Genomic DNA, 13,316 nt, shown 5'->3' on the forward strand with positions numbered 1-13,316 from the left:
AAACTTGGCGACAATCATTATTAGGGTATCTAGTTTTAAAAAATTAGTCTGATGACCCCACCTTCCAACCAACATGGCCGACATGGCTAAAAATAGAACATAGGGGTAAAATACAGTTTTTGGCTTATATCTCTGAAACTAAAGCATTAAGAGCAATCTGACATGGGGTAAAAATGTTAATCAGGTTTAGATCTATCTGCCCATTAAATTTTCAGACAAATCAGACAACCCATTGCTGGGTTGCTGCCCTGAATTGATAATTTTAAGGAAATTTTGCAGTTTTTGGTTATTATGCCCCACCTATGACAGTAGAGGGGCATTATGTTTTTCGGTCTGTGCGTCCGTTTGTTCGTCCGTTCCTCTGTCTGTCTCGCTTCAGGTTAAAGTTTTTGGTCAATGTAGTTTTTGATGAAGTTGAAGTCCAATCAACTTGAAACTTAGTTCACATGTTCCCTATGATATGATCTTTCTAATTTTAATGCCAAATTAGAGTTTTGACCCCAATTTCACGGACCAATGAACATAGAAAATAATAGTGCGAGAAGACCTTGACCTCGTCATTATTATTCAATAATGATTAAAAAATAAGCAGGCGAGACATTTCAGCGTGTGCACTCTTGTCTTAGAATGTTATTACATTTCATTTCAACTTAAACATTGAGCATTGCTGTTTTAGTGTTATAACTAAACATCTACTTTTTCCATGAAAGACTTTTAATATTTTCAGATACCAACTCAGTTGCAGCACCTGCTACAACAGTTTCTAGAAGTACATGTACAGATGTTATAACTGACTGTGCTGATTATGGGGATGATGTTTGTACAGCTTATGGGCCCTGGGCTAAAAAGAATTGTCAGAAACATTGTAACTTTTGTAAAGGTAACATTGATAGTTTAATTGATAGCTAAGTTTTATTAACTTAGTTGCAATGTTTTTGTAACCATGAGATGATGACAAAAACTATTTAAGAAATAAATCTTTCATGTCATTTTAACCTGTATATATTTGTATACTGATCATTAGTGAGAATTAAACTATTTACAAATATTAAGTTCAGATTTTTATGCCCCTGCCGTCACTGGAGGGGGCATTAAGTGTTATCCCTGTCTGACCGTTCGTACGCAAGTACATATGTACATCCAAAAATTGATTTCTGTTCTCTAACTTTAGTTTGCCTCAACCAAATATTATGAACCTTATACACAATGCTTATTACCCCAAAACACAGATCAAGTTCAAATATGGGTGGCATCACTTTTACCGTTCTCGAGTTATGCCCCTTTATAACATTATATGCAAGCGGAGGCATCATTTGTGTCCCTTGGACACATTCTCCATTTATTTTTGTTTGAAATGGACCTTTAAGAAACGTTCGAAAGGCATTTTGATTAGATGAGTCAAAAACATTTTAAAATAAACAAGTATGTCACTCTATGAAATGTACAAACACAAAAAGAATTGCTGATTTTGCAAATTCAATTGTGACCCCACTGTGTACCCCATATTTCATTTGAATTAGAACATGTCTTTGTTTATAAAGTGAATAAGAGTTTCATATTACAGTTTATTTAGTTGCATTGTTTATGTAACCATGAGATGATGAAAATCTATTTCTTGTTTAGTTCTTTCTTAATTAACAAACAAAAAAAAACTAACAATTAAAAAAAAGTTCTAGATTACTAGAAATGTGTATGTAAAAGATGCATGCTTACTTTTGCTCCTTAATGTTTAATAGGTCATCTGTCCAAATTTTGGATACAAACACATTTACTCAAATAACACTTAAAAGATAGAATCAAAAAAGCTTTATTTTTATAAACAGAAACACAGGCTCTGCATACTACTTCAGCACAGTCAACAGAAGCATGTGCAGACAAGATCTCAGACTGTGCAGAATATGGGGCCGATGTATGTACAGCTTATGGAGAATGGGCCAAAACAAATTGCCAGAAACATTGTGGCTTTTGTCAAGGTAAAAATAGTTGGTGTTTTATTGAGATAGCTTTTGATGTTTCATAGCAAGTGTTTACTGACATCACATTGCACACATTTATTTTGCTCAAATAGGTTAAATTTGAATTATTGCTTAGTTGATTGAATTTATATAACATTTGAATGTGATTTCACGTTTAAAAATATGCTCCAAATTTCATTTGAAAATTAGTTTTAGTATAGTATGTTCACAAGCTTTGCATCACTATTCACATGCCTTTAATACTGAGCTCATGCTTTTATATTTTTAAATTCAGTACCTTTTTACCAAATTTTACTTTCAAATCTAGTGTTTTTCTTCCAATTTCAAACAGAAACAACCACACATCCAACAGTGCAGGTAGATGACTCTGTTTCATGTACTGATAAAGTACAATGTTCAGAATACGGGGCTAGTGTGTGTACCCAGTATGCAGGATGGTCACATACTAATTGTCCCAAATACTGCCATTTTTGTTCCCAGGGTAAGATGGCATGAACTTCACAAATAAAATATATCTATAGCGTTAGAAACTCATAATTAATCAATGTATCTTAAGCTAGTAATGAATTTATATACCTTATAAAAGTAACTGTTTGCTGTTTGCAAAATCTAAATGACATCTATTTTCTCTAAATATTGTAATTAGAATGAACTTTTCAGAACATTTTCAGGGCATTTTATTTAATTTTGATGTATACTTTTAAGTGCTCCTGAACATAGAGGTTTGATACCATGTATTAGGAGAGGCTTTGGGTTTCAGGTCAAAGTCAGAGAACTTGCAGTCTTCACAATAAACTTTTGAATCTACAGGCCCGAAGCTGAATTTTATGAAAATTTTAGTTGATTCTTTTGGCCTGTAGAGATGATTTTTACAGGCCCATTAGCATTTTTACAAGCCTGGGCTGGTGGGCCTGTGGTTGAGCGTGAAGACTGGCTCAGAAGCTTCATATAGTCATGTTTTGAATTTCATTTCCCATCAATAATTGTTTTCCAGAAGGAACACTTTGTTTTGGATAATGAATAAAGGGTTAAGTTTACTGCTTTTATAAATAAATGTATACCTAACTTGGGTCTTTGAGCAAGAAAATTAGTTTTATATATTTTGGGTTTAATTTGAGTAAAACTGTTTTAAAAACATCAGAAATAAAGGGTCAAAAGGAAAATAAAATAATTTTTTTCATTGAAAAACATCTTTAACGAAATGAGGTAAAGTTGGGGAAGTAGAAAATAATTAACATAGTAATTGGTACTTTATAGTTGTCAGCATATATCATAATTATAATGGTAAGTTTGTTGTAATTCTTAGCTGTATATTGCTAGTTATCTGTAGTCTTTCATGGTAGACATTGTACACCATTTGTAACTAATGAATAAATATACAATATCAGCTCATTGCATACTAGATGCATTGGTTCATTTCTTAATATTTCTCTAATTCAGCTCAAATGGACAGTATAAGCTTTTCACTTATTAAAAAAAGAATTGCATAATTACTAGTAGATCTAGGTAAGGGACTGACATACTTTGAAATATAATTCAATAACAAACTTTTATTAAATCAATCTTTTGGCCTATTTTATTCCTCAAAATCCCCATCAGTATTTTGATCAATTTGCTTACATTATAAGTTGAATCACCTCTTAAGTTTAATTTTAGTTTCATTTTCTGAATGTTCTTAGAACTGATCTTTGAATGATCTGTCAGGTTTTTGGTTGGGTTGCACAAAGTGCAAAACCATCTCATTGTATGGTAATGTCGGATGATTGGGTGAGGGGTGTTTTGTGTAATAAACTCCAACTGATTTCAACCTAGATCCTAAACACTTCACAGATCGATTGCACACATATTGAAGTTGTCTGCCTGCCATTATGAAATAGTTTTTGTCGAGCCTGCGACTTTTGTCGCAGAAAGCTCGACATAGGGATAGCGATCCGGCGGCGGCGGCGGCGTTAGCTAACTTCTTAAAAGCTTTATATTTTAGAAGATGGAAGACCTGGATGCTTCATACTTTGTATATGGATGCCTCATGTTACGAAGTTTCCGTCAGTCACATGTCCAATGTCCTTGACCTCATTTTCATGGTTCAGTGACTACTTGAAAAAAAAGTTCAGATTTTTTGTAATGTTAAATTCTCTCTTATTATAAGTAATAGGATAACTATATTTGGTATGTGCGTACCTTGCAAGGTCCTCATGCCCGTCAGACAGTTTTCACTTGACCTCGACCTCATTTCATGGATCAGTGAACAAGGTTAAGTTTTGGTGGTCAAGTCCATATCTCAGATACTATAAGCAATAGGTCTAGTATATTCGGTGTATGGAAGGACTGTAAGGTGTACATGTCCAACTGGCAGGTGTCATCTGACCTTGACCTCATTTTCATGGTTCAGTGGTTATAGTTAAGTTTTTGTGTTTTGGTCTGTTTTTCTTATACTGTATGCAATAGGTCTACTTTATTTGGTGTATGGAATGATTGTAAGGTGTACATGTCTAGCTGGCAGGTGTCATCTGACCTTGACCTCATTTTCATGGTTCAGTGGTCAAAGTTAAGTTTTTGAGTTTTGGTCTTTCTTTCTAATACTGCATGCAATAGGTCAGCTATATTTGGTGTATGGAATGATTGTAAGGTGTACATGTCTAGCTGGCAGGTGTCATCTTACCTTGACCTCATTTTCATGGTTCAGTGGTCAAAGTTAAGTTTTTGAGTTTTGGTCTTTTTTTCTTATACTATATGCAATAGTTCAACTATATTTGGTGTATGGAAATATTTTATGATCTATATGTCAGTTACGCAGGTTTTATTTGACCTTGACCTCATTTTCAAGGTTCATTGCTCAGTGTTAAGTTTTTGTGTTTTCGTCTGTTTTTCTTAAACTATAAGCAATAGGTCAACTATATTTGTTGTATGGAAGAATTGTTAGCTGTACATGCCTGCCTAGCATGGTTCATCTGACCTTGACCTCATTTTCATGGTTCATTGGTCAATGTTTAGTTTACTTGGTTAATGTTAAGTTTATGTGACAGTTGTAATAAAGCTTTATATTTAGGACTATCAACATAATATCAATGATTAGTAAAGAAGGCGAGACATTTCAGCGTGTGCACTCTTGTTTGGATTATTGTTTTACATTTTTCTAGACATGGAAATTAAGTCATTTTTCAGCAATATTTGGACATGATGGTACCAATATTATGTAATCAACACCTTCTACAGTTTCAGATCCAGAACCTTGAAATTTTGCAGAAAGATTTCCTCCCATATTGAAGATGTGCATTTGCTACAATGGATTTGTTGGAGGAATTTTTTCCAGACTTTGAAACAGTAATTTTTCAGAAAAATTTACAAAAAATGGTTTTACTTTTGTATTAACAACTCCTCCTACAGTGCCTGTGAAATTTTAGGATCTGGGAGGAAAATTTTAGGAGTAGATAACATGAATAATAGTATCCATTTGCCCTGCCTGCCTGCCAAATCACCTGACATCATACAATAAGCAGGTTGTGCAATTCCTGTTACACTGCTTAGTTAAAGGTAAATTTTTCAACCATTTTTATTACTAAGAAATCCAAATACTCATATTTTGTGTCTTCCTTGTAGAAACATGTAAAGACAAGTTGACAGATTGTGCAGATTATGGGAAAAGTTCCTGTACAGACTATGGAGATTGGGCAAAAGAGAATTGTCAGAACTTTTGTGGTTTTTGTGGAGCCAGAAAAAAACGTATGATATATCATGTTAATTTTTATTTACAAAAATTCTCATTGTAGTAAAACTTGGCTTATGATATGATGAAAGGCGTCCAGCGTCAACATTTTGGTTCCGTAACAAAATCTTATGATCATAAACAATATCTTGACCAAACTTGGTTCAATAATGGCCAGTGGGGTGAGGAAGAACCATATTCATTTTTGGCTCATATGTCCAACTTTTACAAAACTTAGTTTCAAAATGTGTCATTGGTTGAGGAAGAACCCTACTGGTGTCAATTGGTTAAAGGTGAAGGTCACAGAAGCTATTCATAAACTGAAATTGGGCAAAAGTTTGGTTTTCAGATTTTATATTTTGAACCAAATGTTCAACTTTAACCAATCTTGGTTTGATAATGCCCCATTGGATGAGGGAAACAGGTATTGATTTTGAGTCAATAGATCAAAGTTCAACTAATGATTGACTCAGACTTTGATTTTAAACATTCCCCAACATTCACAAAACTTTGCTTGATAATCGCCACTCAAAAAAAACAAGACCTCTGAATGTTCTCATGGTCATCATACCCATTTTCTGTCATTTGACATAAAATGTTGGGAGGTTTACAGTTATCATAACCAAAACCACCTAAAAATAGTACCAGACTTAAAAATCTGTTTCTTCTACTACAAGTCAATAAAGATGGCAACTCTGCTTATGTGCCCAAGGTGCTTCTTGAATTTTATGTTTTAGAAACATTGGTTATTTTTACATTCAATTTTATATATAAGACAACCATATTTGTGTACTTTAATGTAAGAAGTCACTGAATTGCAGCATTTTCCTGATAATTTGATTCTTGGTAATAAAAGGTCAAAATATTGTCAAAAGCAATATTATAAAGGGCAACAATTCATACAAGTTCATGTATGTGCCTATTTTCATATATATGGCAGAATATATACTTTGTGGCTAATTTTATGGGGTAGTTTTATGCTACTTTGGAAGTCATTTTTCATTGGTACCAATTTTCATGGATTGAAGAAAAACTGACAAATTCTGTTCTAAAGCCTATGGGAAATTTTGTTGAACAGACAGTGCACCTCAAATATTGTGTTATTTTGTATGGCTTGTATTAAAGTCATCTCTGTTTATAAAAAAATGTATTTTTATTCGTCTTTTTCTAATCTTAAACAATATTTCCATATTTGTATTCAGTATATTTGAATATTCATATTTATCATCTGCATTAATAGTTTAAATATCTGCATAATTTTTAGGTTCAGTTTTGCCAACAAGGGAAGATGAACCGATACCTATAGCAATACAAGGAGGTTCTTGGCTCAAACAGGATGAGCGGGTTGAACATAATACACATTACTTAGACAAGACCCAAAGAGTTCAAAAACAACCAGCTGCTGAAGACAGTAAAACACCCATCAAAAATGCTAGAGGACAAGAGAATGACAGGAATTTATCTGAGAAATCAAACTCACTAGAACTGGCGTATCAAATTCCTACTAAGATTGTTCCTGATAAAGAACATATGTCCCAAGGCATGGTCACTTCTAGTATATTAATTCCAGTAAAGAGTCCTGCTAAAAAGACCTTACCCAAGTCCAGAGAACATTTGTCAGTCCCTCAGAAATCATTCATTAGAAAAGAAGAGCCAATTAGTTTTGACAAGCCTGATAAATACCAAGAAAAACAGGATATTGGTATGATTGAAGATGAACTCAAGCCCTATATTGTATCACACAAGTCTTTGACAGGTAATGGGAATACTAAAACAGTGGGTACTGGCAATACAGCAGAATTAGAATCAACACAGGAGAATAATCGTCAAATAGGCCATTCTGACTATGAACAGCAAATGAAAAATTTTGTTGTTAAATATTCAACACAACTGGATCAAAATGATAAACTTAAGATGCAAGAATCTGACGTCACAAAATCTAAAAGTGAAAACACTAGAATTTTTTCAGAAGGAAGTCAAATGGTTACAAATAAGGCTTTGATTCTAGATGATCACATGGAATATGAGGTGCCGAATACCAACCATAAACATGAGTTATATAGAACATCTACACCTGACATCTTGTACGCTAAATCTTCAGAGATATCAACAATTGAGCCTTCTGTGGAAGAACAAAGAATTGAAAGAGGACATCATTGGAAGAAGATTCCTGTTACACCTCTCCAGATTGAGGTTGAAAATGAGGCTGGTAACAACAGTGATGAGTTTGACAAAGAACTTCAAGTGTTGACAAAACTGGATACAAATCAACCAATAAAAAATATGTAAAGGTAATAATCCAGGGTTGTTAATTGTTAAAGATACTTGACCCTATTTAAGTTTGAAAAATATGAAATTGCTTCACCACAAAATTATGTTTTTATTAAGTAAAGAAATTTATCAAACTGCAAAATGTTGTAACATCAAAATTACCAACATATTGGTAGTTGGTTTTGTTAATGACAAAAGCAACTCTTGAAGCACTACCATAGTGGTAGAAGCTGTTGTGATCTGCACAAATCAATGCAGGCCTACTACCTAAATTAATTATGACAGTTATTTTCCAAATTGATAAAAGGGCAAAAACACTTGAAAACATCCATTTGAATAAGTCATCAGGCCAGTTATATTTTTGGGTAAATTCTGAACTTGTGTAATTCTGTGATTTATCTTAAATGTAGCACTGCATGATTTTCATGTTACTGAGTAATACAGTATCCTTTGAGCCTCCAGTTTAATCATAGTTTACTTTTTTGTTAGTTAGACTAGACATTGAATGTGATATTTTCTTTTTCAGAGTGAAGAACCCAGTAGATGCCTTATGAATGATGAACTGCAAAATATTATTGTTTGTTTAAAAACAAAATATGTGAACTAATTCTACAGCTTGCTTTTATTATTCATTTTCTAACAAAAGTTCCTTGTCGGTTGCTAATCAATCAATAAATTATTATGATTTAAATGTTATTCTAATTTGCAATCATTTAATTTGTGCTTTCAATCATTAAAATGTCATTTTGGATTTGACTTAATGTGCACCCCTGCCCAAAAATTGTCACATCCAGTTTCTGTCTAATTTTTTTTTTTTTCGACATTGAGGTGAACATTGACAAAACAGTGTTTCTTTGTGATCATTTAATTATTACCTTATAGTTACAGCAACCCATCCATGTTGACTGAAAGTAAATGTGACTTCTTCGTCTTTGCTCTTGAAACATTAATGGCAAGCCAGGTCTACCAAAATATCTGCTTTTACAGATTTCTGACAAAACAGTCACTTTAAGTTTTTACTAATCAGAATTTATCTGGCCATATAATACTTCCTTGTGTGTCTAAAATACCTATGCATGCATTTAGAATAATAGTAAATACCTACAGCTTATACTATTAATGTAGTGGCCATCAAAATGACTCCCACCTGATTTTAGCTACTTTTCACAGTTTTCCTATTTTTATCTCCGAGAAGGGCATTAAGGTTGTCATATTTTAATATCAACACATCTAAAAAGGGTTTATGGACCAAGAATTGCCAGATTGAACTCCCTGCAGCCATTACAATTTGGATGGTGCAGTTGAAAAAAAGTATGATTGCCATATAGGTTATAGAGGAATGGCTGTCGAATCATGAGTACAGATGGGATTGAAGGTTAATGGGTTAAAAGTAATGAAATGAAATAACTAAGTTTCCATTTATACATTAAATAAGTTCAACAAATTTTTGTCAGAATTTTAGTTTGTTAATCAAAATTAAACTCAAAATCACCAAATTTATGTTGTAACATCAGGCTTAAATCTACACATTTATACACAGTCTTTTCATGAATCATTTTTATGAATTAAATAATTCTAATAGTAGTTAATGTCTCATAGATATACTTTGTAAATTATAAAAAAAATCTGAATAAAATGACTTGCATTGCAATTTCTACTTATTTCTTAATGCAGCAAAGTTTATTGGTATGTTTATAATAAAATAGAGAATGGAAATGGGGAATGTGTCAAAGAGACAACAACCCGACCAAAAAGCAGAAAACAGCCCAAGGCCACCAATGGGTCTTCAACACAGCGAGATAAACATGTTTTGTGAGATTTCAACCCTCCCCTATACCTCTAGCCAATGTAGAATAAACAAACACACAGCAATATGCACAGTAAAACTCAGTTAAAAAAAGTCAGAATAGGTAACAGAAGAAACTAAGTAAAATGACAATGATACCTAAATTAACAAAGGACTACCAGCAGTTACTGACATGCCAGCTCGAAACCTCAGTTAAACTGATTGAAAGATTATGTCTTCGTCATATGAAAATCAAGTACAATCCCTCCCGTTAGGGGTTTAGTATCATACCATCATAAAATATATGAGAAGAACATAACCCATATCATGCCAACAACTGGTTTTAGAATAAATGTGTTTATTTCCGATGCAAAGACCCTATGAGTGAATCAATATTAATTCCAAAATATGACATCTTTAATGACCTGACAACAGTTTCGTAACTTTATCCCTTCTGAATAAGTCTGTTTAAAGGTTTTGTTAGCTTTTGAGATGAATGACGACATTTTTGTGCTTTGTATAGAATATTACCATAAAAGATTGGATGTGAAATACCTGAACATATAAGATGTCTGCATGTTGATTTAAATTTACGAATGATGTCCTTGTACCGATGATAAAATTTAGTAAATGTTTTGACTAGTTTGTGATATCGAAAACCCTGTCGTAATAATTTTTCAGTTATACAGAGATTTCTTTCGTTAAAATCAAATACGTTGTTACATACACGAGCGAAACAAACAAGTTGAGATATATAAACACCATAAGATGGTGACAAGGGAACGTCACCATTTAAAAATGGATAATTAGCAACAGGAAATGAAAAATCATCTCTTTTATTGTAAATTTTGGTATTAAGCTTCCTGTTGAAGATATAGATATCAAGATCCAGGAAACAGCAGTGTTCATTGTTAGTATTAGCTTTATTTAAAGTCAGTTCAGCAGGATAAATCTTTTTAGTGTATATACTGAAGTCTTCATTATTGAGAGCCAATATATCATCCAAATATCTAAAAGTGTTATTAAATTTTTGTATCAGATGTTGTTTCGAGGGGTCTTTGCTGATTTTAGTCATAAATTGTAACTCATATCAATACAGAAATAAGTCTGCAATAAGTGGTGCACAGTAAGTACCCATTGGAATTCCGATAACTTGACAATATACGGAATCTCCATAAGTATATTTAAACTGCTTCACCAGTTTTAGCAGTCACATTTTTTGTCATCAATCATAGGAGATTAAGCAGAAGTCCCTGTAAGCATTTGAAATCTCTAATATAAATATATAAACTAGAACAACACTAAGCTATGTATGTTGTAGGCTGAGTGTTGCAAATCACCCAAGATGTACTAAAGTAACACTTAGCTTGGTCTGTTGTATGGTGTCTTAGGCAAATCCCATAACAAAACATTTTAAATCATTGACATTTATCTAAGTTATAAAGATGTTGAGTAAACATTTATGAAACAGCTACTCAACAACAAGTTTACCAAAATAGATCTGCGGCTCTTTTCACAAAAAATCTTAAAGTAAAAATAATCGTAAGTCATACACTTTTCAGTATAACTTATGATCAATTGTAATCGTAAGATTTTTTGTGAAAAGAGTCGCTGAAAGATACCTCCTTCCTTTTTGCAGATACTTTGAATTTTTCAATATCTTGAATGAACATAAAATTTTTGTCACATTTTTCTCAAGTACTACAGAACAGAATAATTCCATATTTACGCAGCAGTTTGGCAGTGATGAGCTGCTTTTCAGATCTGTTTGACACCTACTTCCTGTTTTCAGATACTTTGAATTATGAGTGGGGATATATAGATATAAGAAGATGTGGTATGAGTGCCAATGAGACAACTCTCCATCCAAGTCAAAATTTAAAAAAGTAAACCATTATAGGTCAAAGTATGGTCTTCAACACAGAGCCTTGGCTCACACCGAACAGTAAGATATAAAGGGCCCCAAAAATTACTAGTGTAAAACCATTCAAACGGGAAAACCAACGGTCTAATCTATATAAAAAACGAGAAACGAGGAACACTTATGAACCACATCAACAAACGACAACTACTGAACATCAGATTCCTGACTTAGGACAGGTGCAAACAAATGCAGCGGGTTTAAACGTTTTAATGGTACCAAACCTTCACCCTTTTTCTGAAACAATAGTGTAACATCACAAAATAGAAAGAAATATCAACTGAAATGGCTTAACTCAATCAAAGGACATATTAACACCAATGAACATACAATGAACAAATAAATTTGACCTATGATACAATGCAAATACAAAATAAATAAACTAAGGGAAGAATAATAAAAGTAACATGTTATATCAGTATGAAATGTTAAACAATTTAAGAAAAACAATGAATGCTTACAAAGACAAAGTGTACATTAAAGTTTGACCTCCACTACTTATTCCAATCCAAACTCTGTAATTCAGTGATTTGTTGTTTGCATTTGAGTTGCTTAATCATTAACCCCCCCCTTTCTAGATGAGGGACATTTTATCTACAAAATCCCACAACTCTTTTTAAGTGTATAAACATCAATATAATCAATTCTCATCATGCTGTTATACATACAAATTGCTCCTTCAATCAGTTATTTTCTGTGTGTCCTTTTTAACTTAAATTAATCACCTAAATACCATATTGTATACAAATAGACAACACCATATCTCTTCACTATACACGCTAAGGATGATGCCTTGGGGTGCATATTCAAATTGCTTTGTAGCCATTGGTGGGTTTGATGTCTTGATGACAAATACAATTTGCCTATTGTTATAAGGAATTATAGAAGATAACAGGGAAGGCAATGTATCGTATGTAAAAATTACAATACCAAATAGGAATACTGATGAAGCCTTAACATTATAAACAAAATTCGTAAGGGTGCCGCAGAACCCAGTGTCTCGCCTACTTTTGCTGTTGTCTATGTTTTCAGTGTGATAGGGGAATGCACATAATAGAACAGTTAATTAAATAAAACGTTTGAAATGTATGAAAAAGTTATGCTTGTAAAAAATGAATACAGTATGCAATCAAATCTATATAAATTTATAAAAGAGTTGAAACATAAATTTATTGAATGAACAAATGATAAAGAAGATAATTTTTACATTTTCCTCTAGATACTATCTTTTGATTGTAAGAAGCTTCTGTCCAAGTTTGGTAAAAATCCAGGATGGTTTATGAATCTAATAAATGTTTTAAAAACTTTAACTGCAGACTGTATGTAATGTTAACTGAAAGAAAAACTAAGTTCATTTATAAGTAATATACGGAAAAACAGGAAACAAATTTTTACAAAATTTCCTTCTAGCTACTAGTTTTTGATCATAAACAAGCTTCTGTCCAAGTTTGGTACAAATCCAGGATATTTTAAGAAAGTTATTAAAATTTTTAAAACTTTTAACCACAGAGTGAATGTAATGTTAACTGGCAGAAAAACTAAGTCCATTTATAAGTAAAATACGGATAAACAGGATTTTTTTTTTACAAAATTTACTTCTGGATACTATCTTGTGATCATAAACAAGCTTCTGTCCAAGTTTGGTAGAAATCCAGGATA

The 13,316-nt window shown here is 32.6% G+C and overlaps 1 protein-coding gene across 1 annotated transcript in view; it reads left to right on the forward strand.

Annotated features, from left to right (window-relative positions):
• Positions 1-9,595, forward strand: part of LOC127728030 (A disintegrin and metalloproteinase with thrombospondin motifs 12-like) — a 55,860-nt gene extending 46,265 nt beyond the window's left edge. The window contains exons 24-28 of the mRNA XM_052235189.1: positions 728-880; positions 1,824-1,973; positions 5,574-5,696; positions 6,944-7,970; positions 8,477-9,595. Of these exons, the coding sequence (XP_052091149.1) occupies positions 728-880; positions 1,824-1,973; positions 5,574-5,696; positions 6,944-7,968 (1,451 nt within the window). The 3' untranslated portion in view covers positions 7,969-7,970; positions 8,477-9,595. The remainder of the gene's footprint in view (positions 1-727; positions 881-1,823; positions 1,974-5,573; positions 5,697-6,943; positions 7,971-8,476) is intronic.
• The last annotated feature ends 3,721 nt before the right edge of the window (positions 9,596-13,316 follow it).

Source organism: Mytilus californianus, unplaced genomic scaffold (genome assembly GCF_021869535.1).
Source record: "Mytilus californianus isolate M0D057914Y unplaced genomic scaffold, xbMytCali1.0.p SCAF_2, whole genome shotgun sequence".
Lineage (NCBI taxonomy): Eukaryota > Metazoa > Mollusca > Bivalvia > Mytilida > Mytilidae > Mytilus > Mytilus californianus.